At 41.9% G+C, this 13,273-nt stretch overlaps 2 protein-coding genes and 1 long non-coding RNA gene across 5 annotated transcripts; 2 read left to right on the forward strand and 1 right to left on the reverse strand.

Annotated features, from left to right (window-relative positions):
* Positions 1 to 1,541: 1,541 nt before the first annotated feature.
* On the forward strand, positions 1,542 to 4,066 carry otol1a (otolin 1a). Its single transcript, XM_018676727.2, has 4 exons — positions 1,542 to 2,096; positions 2,405 to 2,494; positions 2,642 to 2,713; positions 2,912 to 4,066. Exons 1-4 carry the CDS (start codon positions 1,649 to 1,651, stop codon positions 3,805 to 3,807), a joined length of 1,506 nt encoding a protein of 501 aa, XP_018532243.1. The 5' UTR covers positions 1,542 to 1,648; the 3' UTR covers positions 3,808 to 4,066.
* A 3,407-nt stretch (positions 4,067 to 7,473) lies between these two features.
* On the reverse strand, positions 7,474 to 12,967 carry tal1 (T-cell acute lymphocytic leukemia 1). 3 transcript variants are annotated; one of them, XM_051070042.1, is made up of 4 exons: positions 12,762 to 12,967; positions 10,918 to 11,460; positions 10,405 to 10,523; positions 7,474 to 9,511 (listed from the first exon to the last, which is right to left on the reverse strand). In XM_051070042.1, exons 1-4 carry the CDS (start codon positions 12,818 to 12,820, stop codon positions 8,982 to 8,984), a joined length of 1,251 nt encoding a protein of 416 aa, XP_050925999.1. In that variant the 5' UTR covers positions 12,821 to 12,967; the 3' UTR covers positions 7,474 to 8,981. The 3 variants fall into 3 exon arrangements, with proteins under 3 accessions (XP_050925999.1, XP_050926000.1, XP_018532249.1); XM_051070043.1 differs by having other exon boundaries at positions 10,435 to 10,523; positions 10,918 to 11,466; XM_018676733.2 differs by having other exon boundaries at positions 10,918 to 11,466.
* Positions 11,473 to 12,761, forward strand: LOC127142368 (uncharacterized). Its single transcript, XR_007813038.1, has 2 exons — positions 11,473 to 12,188; positions 12,287 to 12,761. It is a non-coding gene; the product is annotated as an uncharacterized LOC127142368 (long non-coding RNA).
* Positions 12,968 to 13,273: the final 306 nt, after the last annotated feature.

Genomic DNA, 13,273 nt, shown 5'->3' on the forward strand with positions numbered 1-13,273 from the left:
GAAAAAGGTTCTACCTTAGATGGCAAGTCCATAAAAATGAAAACCCATGTATATGAGTGAGTGATCCATTTAATCTTTTGTCACACACAGAGGTGAGTGTGATAGTTATCTACAGTGATGAAACAAATGGCACTGTGGTAAATGGCATCCAGTGATATAAGGGTTGTGACAGCAGCATGAGCGTACAGGTTATCTCCATAATCCATTGTAGATACAATCATGGACTGTATGATGTTTGTTTCTGTTTTGAAAGGTGAGGCAGTATTCCAGTATTAGAATCCAGTTTTGATTTTTTTTTTTTTTTTTTTTTCATCTTGGAGGAAGGTGTTCAACATTGATTTTGTGGGACAATTGGCTATCAAATTTATAATTATTTTCAATAAGAGTACAGATTGGAATATGAACACCAAAGCAACATGTTCTTGTTCACATGTAAACAGCTGGTGGCAAATCTCAGGCTGATTATTTCAATTGTAAAATATTTTAACAGTGACTAGGCCGAATAGCATTTATATGTGATTAAACCATAATGATTGTAGTTTGTCCTAGTATTTCAGATGTTCCTTGTTTACAGCATAAGATACAGAAAACATGTTTATAATAAAGCAGTGTATTTACTCAGTTTGTCAGGATATATTCACAATGAATCCTCAGCTAAATAACTGTAGATGACTTTAATGACTTTGTCTGTATTTCTGCTGTGTCAGCCTTTTTCTTATTTTCATTTACATTGTTCATCTATAAATATCATATAGCTTCTCATCATATTTTGTGCAGAATCACCCAGAGTTAATGTCAGAGACTGAAACTTCACCCAGGACACATTCTGAAACATGTGAAGCTTGGTTCAGTGGGGTCAGGTGTCCATGAGGTTTACTGGGTTTACTGGGTTTTTTGGGGTTTGGTAGATCAAGGGGGTGTATGGTTTGGATCCGTGTTGCCACGTTGCCTGTTCTGGGACATCGATCCCTCTCCCATTGGGTGTATGGTGATCCATTTTCTGCTTTGAGGTACTGCCAAACGGTGTGATCACTGCAAGGTGTCGCCCCCGGAAACTATCATATGTGATGTTATTCATTACCAACAATGTGTTGGTTCGTGTGTATAAACAGTATGCACATGTGAACATGTTCTGTGAATGTGTGTCTGTGTTTGTAACTTTATATTTTCCCCTGTTTGTGTACAAAGCAAGCATGTGTGTGAAAACCACCTTAGCAGTTTATGCACTCTTGGGTTCTGGAATCATATCCCATATCACAAAGAATAAAGTCTTGCCTTGTATACAACCTGCTTTATTTTATATCCCTCAGGAGTCATGTAATCTGTTCTCACCAGCCCACCTACCTCCTAATAACCCCTGGTGTTTTCAGTCCTTTGTTCTCTCATTGGTTTGATGTAGCAAGAGTTGGGGTACTGAGAGCAATATAAGGAAGGAGGTAAGCTGCATCAATCACTAGTTGCAGGGGATGGAGTGAAAAGTCAACACCATCAACATCAACAGGTGAGATGCACTTGTCACTTTATTATATATCTTGAATGTACTGTGTTGCAATAGAATAGACCTTTTCTAAAGTGCAGGAACTCTTTGGTTTGTAGTTTTCTACCCTCCAGTCCCTTTTTTCACAGATCATTGTGCCAAGCCCTCATTATGCCATCCCTTCGCCTTATCTTCCTCACCACTCTCCTTGTGGTCCTGATGGCCGTGCTGACCTCCAGTGCCAGAACCACACGCTGGCCCAAACCTCAGAGCACCAAGAAGCCCCCTCGAGCCGGGGGCAGTGGTGGAGGATATGGACGGACCACCACCACGACCATGTCCCCTTCCAGCAGCCTGCACACAGATGAGACAACTGAGGTCATGATGGACGCTTACTCCTTGTCCCCAACGGACAGTACCACCTACCCCAGCGACACTTATCCCACTGAGTTCCACACCGATGCCATAGCACCCCCTGGGAACACCCATGGAAACTATACCCTTGACTACAACGAATGCTTCTTCAACTTCTGTGAGTGCTGTCCACCAGAAAGAGGCCCTGTTGGGCCCATGGGAGAGAGAGGGTTGCCGGGACCACCAGGAGAGAGGGGCCCTCCAGGTAAGAGGTTTTGTTTTCATGAACATCAGATGTTTAGATGTCAAAATTTGCCTATTCTTGAGTGAATGGTTAGGGCGCTTACCACATGGGCCTTAGTGCTCTGAGCACTGAGTCCCCAGTTTCACTCCTGATCTGTCTGGATCTTTGCTGCATGTCACCTCCCTACTCTCTCTCCCCATTTCCTGTCCCTCCTCTTACTGTCCTATGAAATAAAGGCAAAAGCCAAAAAAATAACTTAACTTAAATTATTTCTAAATTTGTATTAGATAAAAAAATTGCCCATCCTTCTAGTTCTCTTTGTTTTTCAGGGTTGCCAGGAGAGAGGGGAGAAACAGGGCCAAGAGGACCTCCAGGACCAGCAGGACTACCTGGAGCCAATGGACTCAATGGCGACATAGGTACATCGGAGCTTAAGCGCAAGAGAGTTCATGAATGTCCTTCTGTTTCTCTCTCTCTATTGCTCTCTCCTTTATTGCAAAACACCTTTTTGTTCAAGTACTTGGTGGATGTCATTTTCTACGCTTTATTTATCAAAACTACCACAGGTGATAAAGGCGATCCAGGACCTGTGGGTCTTCCTGGTATCCCTGGGATCCCAGGAAAACCAGGAGAAAAAGGTGTGTAGTTTTCTATGAGAACTTAAATACAAATTGTATACAAATTACCAAACCTGTTTTAATCATACTGAATTGGATTAGATTAACATATGTATGAATGCATCCTTTGTAAATGCATATCACTATTTGAAAAGCATTCTAATCATTCTGATCAAAACATGCCTTCTTATGTGAATATAACCTCTCTGAATTCTATAGGTGATCCTGGCCCCAGAGGAGAGAAAGGTGAACGTGGCTTCACTGGTCTGAAAGGAGACCCGGGAGAAAGAGGAGAGCCTGGCCTGAATGGGACTAAGGGCAGCATTGGGAGAGAGGGGCCTATGGGGCCCCCAGGGATACCTGGGACAAAGGGTCAGAAAGGTGAACAAGGACTAACAGGCGAGTGTTTACCAGGTGAGAAAGGAGAGAAAGGTGACTTGGGCGAGCGTGGGCCCCCTGGTCTGAGAGGTGAGACGGGCCCCCCAGGAGTCAATGGAACCGACGGTGCGAAGGGGGAGAGAGGGGAGCCAGGGTCTCCAGGTGGGAAGGGGGACACTGGGGCGAGAGGGCCCCCAGGACCTCCTGGAGGGAGGGGTATGATGGGGCTGAGGGGCGAAAGGGGGCCCAAAGGTAGTCGTGGGGCTAGGGGCCCTAAAGGCTCACCAGGTGAGAGTGTGGAGCAAGTTCGCTCTGCCTTCAGTGTGGGGCTGTTCCCCAGCAGGTCCTTCCCTCCACCCGGGGCGCCTGTGAAGTTTGATAAGGTGCTTTACAATGGGGAGGGGCACTGGGACCCAACACTTAACAAGTTCAACGTCACCTACTCAGGGGTGTACTTATTCAGTTACCACATCACTGTGCGCAACCGGCCTGTACGTGCTGCCCTGGTGGTTAATGGGATACGGAGGCTGCGGACTCGGGATTCTCTGTACGGCCAAGACATCGATCAGGCCTCCAATCTTGCGCTGCTGCAGCTGACTGAAGGCGACCAGGTGTGGCTGGAGACACTGAGAGATTGGAACGGAATTTACTCCAGCACTGAGGACGACAGCACTTTCTCCGGCTTCTTGCTTTACCCAGACTCAAAGGCCAAACCTGATCCTGTTGAAAACCTGTGACCTTTGACCACGAATGAGCTCTGATTTTTAACTTCTTGTAGACTCTGCACAACCTTCAACCTATTGCACTGCTCTGTCAAATGTAATGTAATTCAGCTGAACACCGCTGCTTCAGTATCCGCTTGCTGCTGTCGTGCTAATCAAACCAAATGCTTTGCTTTGTCCTGCTGTATGTGGAGATAGATGAGGCTTGATTATACTGCTGTATGCAACACTTCAGTTCTTTCTAACAATGCATTAAAAATGACTCTGCTTGAAATGAATGACACTTGAGTTTTATTTACTTAGAAACAGAACTAGAAGCTAATTTATAAGCCATTAGTTATTGCGGTGCAAATAGATAAGCTCTGTGTCTGTGAGGCTAATACAAATTTAGAAATAATTTAAGTTAATGATATATAATTGCATTTCTTTCCCACTAGAGGGTGTAAGGTGCCCAAGGTTTGTAAAGAAGCACTGGAGATAATGTTATATGCAGACATCAGACTGAATATTGGTAATATAAAGGTTGTAAACAAAGAATAAGAGGAATAACCTGCATAACTGGACACAACAGTTGCATAAAATGTTCTTGCACACTTAATGAAAGCTGATATTATTCACACAGCAGGGTGGTAAAGATAATTCTTATCACCTCTCATATACTTGATGTCTCACTCCTACGTCTCATTCACCACGGCTCCGTCTCTGCTGAAGCTCTTGAATTTGGTTCAGTGTCTGTGATGCAAAATAAGACAGAAACAGTGGCTAGGAACAGGAGTGAAATCCTAGTTATTTTTTCCTAATTTTCAGCAAAGATTGGAGGCAGTAGTGAAGGTGATTCAGACCCAGTGGACCGATATGTTAAAAAAAAAGGGAGGATAACCCTCTGCAGCAGAGAGAATGCACCATGACTTATGCTCTGGTGTGCCCACACTGTACAATTGATTTTTTTAATGCTATATCTCATTAGACTCTAAACAGTCAAGACCTCTGACCAGATTGAAAATAATAACCCCTTTTTCCTGTACAGAACTACAATCCATCTAAATGACAAACTGCTTTGAATATTTTATTTACAGAGAGAGGTTACACTAAGACATTTTTATGTAGTGATATATTTCTTAAATACAGAGACTAGGGAGACTGTATTGCTTTATTTTAAAAGCTTCTACATTGTTTAGTATTGCAATGATCACATCTGGAGAGGGGAACAATTTCTCACTAAAAGACAAAAAAACGTGTTTGGTTTAGATGTTTTGAGCAAATTCAATGATGATGAATGAATCAGAAAATAAGATTGACTAAATCTTCATTTCTAGTTTTTAGTTTTTGTTGTATGTTAGTGGATAACGTTATAACATTTTGTTATGATGTTTCCTGTTGTATTTTACCTCTGTGTCTATCACTTCAGCACTGTAGCAGGTGATGCCTTTACCCTTTTACGTTTGGACTTTTACATCAAAATGCTTTCAGTTGAATGATATCTGTCAAATTATTCTACAGGTCTAGTCACAGGTCTGTCACACATTGATTTGAAATTGATTAGAAAATTCAAATAAATCAATAAATGAGAATTTCATATTCATTTTCCAATAGACCGCACTGAAGAGTTGTTACAATTATTCATTTTTATACATTATACATTTTTCACAGAATTTTCATTCAATCTACACAACATGTATATTTCCTCTGTTTTCCTGGGGGAGACACACTGTTTAGAGTGTGCACTCAACCAAGATTGTAGCCGGTGGCACATAAGAAGACAAACAATTACTATAAAAACTATGAAATACTCATAAGACATAAAGAACATTAGAGAATGATATTTTTAATCAGTCCTAAATTAACATCATCAGACACAGCCTCTATTTTTCTTCATTCATGTCTTTTATGAAAAAAAACCCCCATAAAAACAGGTGATACTTTTTGCTTCCAAATTCAACATCTGGACTCAAGTAAAAAATAAATTACTTATTTCATATTTCAGAAAATTAACCATAACTGTAAACATAATTAAATATAATGTGTTAATTTTTACTTGTGCCATTTTGGAAAGAAATATATAAGTGATCATGTTTTTGAAATGATTTCATCATTTAGTTTGACTTATGACAAGACTTTTTCAGCTGAGCATTTCAAGCTAAAGATGTCTCTCAATTGCAAATATGTGTGAATTGAAAGTTAACTTTAATTAAGGGCATATATGATATTTTACAAAAAAAACCTGAAACAGAACACTGAAACCTGTTAAGAGGAAAGCCCAGAATGACATCTCCATCTACTGGTGAAGGACTTAAATTTACCTCAGAATTCCGCCTTATTTATGCTGCTGTTAGTGGTGATGGTAGTGGTGTGAGTGTGTGTGTGTGTATGTTAAAATGTTGTTTTGCTTGTTTGTTTTTAGGCCTATCTGTGGATATGTGTGTATGTGTGTGTGTGCATTTATGTATTTTCTACAACTCTGTGTGAAAATATAAATAACTACCTTGGCGGTGTGTGCAGTGTAATCTGCTCCCAGCAGGCTGGATTCCCACTGTGAGAAAGACAGTATATTGTTCCTGCAGCACCACAGATAACAACTCATTAGCATACTGAATCATTTGGCTGCAAGAGCCACTCTGCCACCCATCTGCACTGAGCTGATAAACACACACACACACCAGCTCTCTCTCTCTCTCTCTCACACACACACACACAGATCTATGCAGAGCACACACATACCCACAAGCCTGTTCTCACAAACACACAAACATGTACACTCACACATACACACACACATGCACACGCCTCCTCTCATTCCCTCCCTTTCAATCCCTCATATACACTCCCTGTATCCCTCTCTTTTTGTGAGTCTGTGTCTTTTTGAGAGTCAGGAACACTGAAGCAGGTAAATGTTTGGCAGGCATTAACCCAGAGAGGCCCTCAGACGAGTCCCAGCGCAGCCAGAGCAGAGCACAGGAGAGGTCTCCACACACCTGGATGTCTCTGATGCTCTCTGGAAGCAATTATAGTTTTTTAGAAACGTCCAAGAGCTGATGCTGTGGTAGTGGCAGTGGTACTGGTAGCAAAGTCTGCCGTGTAAACTTAAGGAACAGGGGGTAGACTTCAGAAAAAGTAGCATTTACGTGACAAAACTACAAACAACGTGCTAATTTCTTATTAATGATCAAAGAGTGGCGAACATAACTTTTTGATTGGATAAGTGAATAACTTATGGGGTGGTGGGAGTCTTCACCGGTATGGCGGTTTCACAATGTGTACAGACACAACACTATGTGCAAACGAGTGCAGCGGAGGCTGTCAAAACCACTTTCACAATAGCAGGATATCCTGCAGGTCACAGAGCCATGTTAACCTCCAAGGGAAGTTGTCACTTGTTGGTAGGAAGTGAGGATTCCAGCGTCTATTAGGAGAGTTTCATAAGGAGGTTGTGGTTGTGACTATACACTCTGCATAGATAAGGTGGGAAACTGTTGCTTGGTATGTCACTATCTTCCTCTAGGGATTAGTTAATTAGGTTTTGTAATTATAAATAAGTATGTTACAGAGACAGAGTGTGTTATATATGATGCAAGTAAGATAAATTAATTAAATTGAATTGAATCACACCATATGGATCAGAATTTAATTTAATTGAACTAAACTCAAATTAACTGAATTGAATCAGTAAGGCCCACAACATGCTTGAGTGAGATCAAATACAAGGCTTTTCCTCTGTGTGTTTTATTCAGGGGTTTTGTATAAAATTCATTGATTTAACATTGGATATATTTATAGATACAACTATCTTACAACAAGTATGTCATTACCAAACGTACAATGTCCCTTTACTGCAATTCATAAAATACCATAGTTACCAAAGGTACCAATAGAGGCTACTAAGACCTGCTGAAAAAGCAGAATAACCAACAACAGAGATGAATACTTTACTGTCTTTGTCAGAAAACTGCTGGTGTTGTTATGATATTAACACTGTGCGCTGCGTGTGAGTATGTGTAGGTGTGTATGCCTCTGTCTCTGTGTCTGTATGTGTATATGTGAAATGCGGCAATGAAGGGATTTATTTGTGTACCTTACTAAACTACAACTGCATTACAGTTAAAAAAAATACACTGAAAGAGACATTCATATCAAAAAGACTGTATGGATCATGTCATGATTTCATATGACCCATATTTTGTACACTTTAAGAAACACACTGCATGTCTTGTACCTCCACAGCAATTTCAAATAGATATATTCATTCCAGGCAGTGAAGTTGTTTAACTGTCTGTTGCCATATTTGGTGTAATTTTTTCTCATCACCACCGTGTAAAAGAAGTAAATGGTACCACATTTGATACACTAGGTTCAGTTGCTTGCTTTACATTTTGAGTTTATCCCATTTCCCCTCATTTATCTTCATTTCCTGTCTCCTAAAAGACCATTTTGCTAGTAAACCCATTGACAAACACACTACGGTACATCTTAAACCACATGACTTGAACTCGAGTCACTGTTTTTACAATGTGCAGTGGAAGTATAATACTATTTACAATACATACGTAACTGCATGGGTACAATTAAGAGTCCAGTCCATTCATTTATGGCCTCTAACTGAGGCAAACTTACTTTTGTGTCATTATTCTAACACATTAAATTTGGTGGGCATGATTAGAACCATTTACTTGGCAGCACCCTATAAGCATGTTAGCTCTGTTCTGGTTGCACCTTAATGTAATCAATAGTATTGTTAGTGAACTTCAATATTACACGTCAAAAATCCTTGCTGAGTGTCTCTTTGATTCTTTTGCTTGGTTTGGTCTTATTTTGTTTTCTTGTTCTTTCTTTCTTTCTTTGTGTGTTTGTGTTTTTTTGTCTAGAATATCCAGTCTTTGGACTTTTAAAACATGAAACATTATAAGCCGCAGGTCAGTCAAAGACATGAGACATGCAGAATTTACAAGTCTTTTGTTAGATCTAATTCAATCAATCACCAGTCAAACCAAGCTATCCATCAGTGCTGCCTCAGGTGTAGTATGAAGACATGATCCATTTTGGACACCACTATCTTACTACACAGTGCTTGATTCTCCCTCCTACACTGACAACTCAAAGCTAACAGGTCCTGAGCATCTCCAAGTCTTTTTCAGTCTCTCTCATTGTTCTTTTTCAGTCTCAGTTGGTGTGTCCGTGGTCTCTTGGCATCAGTATCATCGGCGACTGGAGCCATCCAATGGGCGTCCATTGCGCCTCAGATCCCTAGCAGCTAGATGCAGCGCGGTCCCACGAGAAGCTGTTAGAGTCCTTGGAGCTGGAGGTGAGTCCTGGTCCTCCATAAAGCTCTCGGGACTGCCCTCGGCATCACCATCAGGCAGGCTTCCACAGCTGGAGCCTGGTGACATTGTCTCCAGAAGGTCATCCCTGGCCAAGCCCACCACTGTGTCCTGATGCGGTCCACCCTGAGGGCCCCCGTCATGGGCCCCAACCCCAACCAGCAGCCCTGTTTCCCCATCAGTTGTGCTACCAACGTTCCTCCCTCCGTCCTGGTCCTCCAGCAGGTTGGAGAGGAAGCTGATGTACTTCATAGCAAGGCGGAGGATTTCATTCTTGCTCAGCTTCTTGTCCGGAGGGTGAGTGGGGATGAGTTTGCGGAGCTCTGCAAACGCCCCGTTTACATTCTGCTGCCGCCAACGTTCGCGACTGTTGGTGAAGATGCGTCGAACAATCTTTGGCTGGCCAGCTAGCAGAGGAACAGGGAGGGAAAGAGACAGACATCGAGGGAGTGAGGAGAGGAGGCAATCCATAGAAGATACAGCACAAACAACATGAAATGCTGAGCTGAAACAGATAATGCAGTCGGTAAAAGGGTAAAGCAATTCAAGTGCAAAAATAAGAATGCAAGAATCAGCAGCGAGAGATGCACATTACAAAATTGTCCTCCGTACAACCATGGATTTTAAGATGATGGCACAGAAGCTTGCAAAAACAAATACAGTGTGTTGTGTGCCAAGTACAATGCAAATGCGACACAGGAGAAATTGTTGGTTTAGCATGCCAAACTACAGGAGAGGGTGTTGGGGAGACTGTGTGCCCCCTCTTCCATATTCCATTTACTTTTTATTTATTGAGGTATGATAAAGAAAAATGCCCCACTGCAGGTAGTCACATCCTCCCACCCCCAACAATGGGGTCTTCCAGGCTATTGTCGCCCTTGGAACACACCCAGTCTATCTTAATCCTTCAGCCCACTCTGCAGTAAAACCTTGGCATGGAGGCAGCAGCACCCCCATCCTCCACCCCTGCACATGGCAGTGAGTGGGCAGCAGTGGAAAGGATGTTTCAAATGAAATAAACCCCCCAATCCTCCTAAAAAGAGTTTACTTTGATGGCAGGCAGGTTTACATATTTGACATTGAGATTATCAGCATTCATTTATGCCATGAATTACAAAAGCCTTTATTCCTCTTGGGTTAAACTCTTATGCTGAATGTTCTTTTTGTGAGGCATCTTCTGCAACACTCAGATTAGGTACAGTATAGATCCATGTCAGTGGATGAATGACAATGGAGATGAAGAGGGGACATTTAGGGGACTATATTGGCAGAAGGAGGACACAGCAGAAGTGCGTCTTACCATACTTATAAAGATCTAAAATGCGCCTACCCTCGTCGAGTTCAACCTCATAAGGCGCCGGGCGGCGCTTTACCCTGTTGCTGGGGTACATGCTGTACTGCTCCGACTCCCCTCCGAGACTACAGCAACAGAAAGCAGACAAAAAGGAGCACAGGTACGTGAGAAAACATAAAATCCAGCATACATCATGTCATGTATTGCATACAACCCAATACCCTCCACTCCTTGTACCAGGAACACACACACAAACATACATATATATATATATATATATATATATATATATATATATAGGCTAATTCTCTGTGTCACACATCACATACATTCTTGTCAACATAATGTTAACTGAGTTAGATTACAAGCATCTTTTAACACTAGTGTAGACTATTCAGGGCCATAATACGGTAACATCAAACAGCCATCAGACTTAACTTCTATGGTGAACACTCACAATGATCAAATGGACGTGCATTCATGAAATTCTCTCATTTTCATTTTTGTCTCCACCTTTACCTGTTGATGGCGGCGAGAGGCTGCGCCAGGTTGTAGAGCATCGCCCGGGCCGGGACAGGAAACGCGTTTGGGCTCAGTTGGACCATTCGAGCGTCGTCTCGGTGCGGCGGCGGCAGCGGCAGCGGTGGAGGTCTGCGAAGTTCCGTGATCGGCACCAAATGGCTTTCAGTCCTCTGCTCCACCGCTTTTATAGCGTCCCTCCTGGAGAGCTCGATCACCGGCACTTCCCTTTTCAGGTCAAGGGCGTTGTGAGAGGCAGTTTCCTTGGCAACGCCGTTGATGATGATGCTGATGCTGGTCCCGTTGCTCGAGTTCTGCAGAGGAACGTCATCCGTCTCTTCAACCCCCTTGAAGCTCCCTCCCCTCACCTCCCCCCCCTCCTCTCGCCTCGGCTCCTCGTCCTCCTTGCATCCGTTCTGTCTGGAGATGATGGAGGACTCCTCGCGCTTTCCAGGACCGGACTCTGCATCAGGACTTCCAGGACACAGTTCCGGCTGCCGTTTTTCCATCATTTTTATTACCTTCACCACTCGCTCGAGTCCACTACTCCTAAATAAGATTTCCTTCGATTAATTTACAGCTCAACACATCATTTGATACAGTCTTAATATACCACATAACCACGCATTTGCTGCCCATGCAAGAACAATTTGGATTAGGATTTTTTTTTTTTCATCATCATTATTAGAATTATTGCTATCAATTGCAGACTTTGCATTTACAATAAATAAATACATAAACAGAAAATTACAACTGACAGGTTATTAATGGCTGGCGTGGTTAATTCTTTTTCCAAATGAATGAATTTTGTTCGATAATTGAAAATAAAAATCCTCTATAGACTCAAGACATTTTTCCACAAAAGATAACACTTATTCTGTATGACAACCAAATTTTAAACATATGTAATTATCGAGGATTTTTTTAAAATGATTTTTGTGAGGTGTTGAAGGTTTGAGAGCTTTTCTTAAAGTTAAACCAGTCTGGAATTGAGGGCTAATTGTACAATTACGAATGTGCCTCTAAACATGTTTATTACAAATTTAGAGCTATGGATATTTTTCAAACGTTAAATTATCCTTCACAAAGTTTTATCTTGTGGTTTCATGCATTTTTTTTTTCAATGAATCTCTTATCTACACTTGGCCTTTAGCACAGTCAAGCTAATATCTTAAGGTATGTTAATGTTAGTGTTAACCTACATTTGAGCTTTGTGTGAATTGACACTTGAAGATTTTAAAAAGCTCATTTCGGCTGCCGTTTATTAAAAGGTGAGATTGTCGTCTTGTTTGTACCAGGAATCACGAGGAGAGCTAGGTGATATCCATTCTTCGTCGATGTAAGATCCCTCCTTTTCTTTTGCCCTCAGCAAATCCACGAATAACCCCCTTGAAGCTTCGGAAAACAACTGGACCTGGTCATTTTCACAGCCACAGATGTCAGAGTAGGTTCATTTTTGTTTTATCGCGGTGAAGGCCACGGTGCTGTTGTCGTTAAAGCCGAACATCAAAGGCTTGTCATTGCTACTGAATACACTACACACCACTGTGAAAGGTTTTAGTCGCTAGTCTAATTAATTCGATAGAAAAAAATATATTATAAACCTACGACGGACCGCCAATTTTAAAAAGCGCACTTTTATTTCTGGGAATTCTCCAATAGGCCTCGCATCCGTTATTACATCCCGTGCAGTCTCAGCCATCCGATCGGACAATAGCAGAAAATATAGGCTAAATATTTCGCACATAACGCCAATAAAATGTAGACGATAGCAATCCAATTACAGCCTTTTGAAACAACGAATGTGGTGGTTTGAATAAGGAGATGTATTTTTTTGCACTTACCGTTCCAGCCGTGTTGTTGATGTTACTGTGTAAGTGGAGCCATTTTGTGAGTGGGTCATCCATGTCTGAGGTTTTTCTTTTTTTCTTCTACCAGTTGTGGAGCAGTGTGTGTGTGTGTGTGTGTGTGTGTGTGTAGCTGAGTTATTCCTCGCCGCATCCAGTGCGCTCCCTCAGTATGGGGAGCGGAACACAGGCCGCAATGTGGCCGAGTGAGATAAGCGCACGGCAGCGGCCTCTTCATTCCCGATAAGCCCCTAAACCCATTATTTATGAAATGATTCATTATTATTTGGCTGTCGTGGGCTATATAGGCTTGTGGAGGGCAAAGCATTTAAAAAAAAAGCAAACAGGCACAGCGCAACGGCCTGTAACAACGTGAGGGAGTATACTGTAGCCTGAGCTATAGTTGAGGTGTTTTAATTTTTTTGATGAAAGAAACAAAAGCTCAGGTTAAGCTTTTGACCTATTTCTGTTTTCAACAAAGGTTGAAGCTAAGCCCATTTAAAATAAGA

This window comes from Lates calcarifer, linkage group LG4 (genome assembly GCF_001640805.2).
Source record: "Lates calcarifer isolate ASB-BC8 linkage group LG4, TLL_Latcal_v3, whole genome shotgun sequence".
Classification (NCBI taxonomy): Eukaryota; Metazoa; Chordata; class Actinopteri; family Centropomidae; genus Lates; species Lates calcarifer.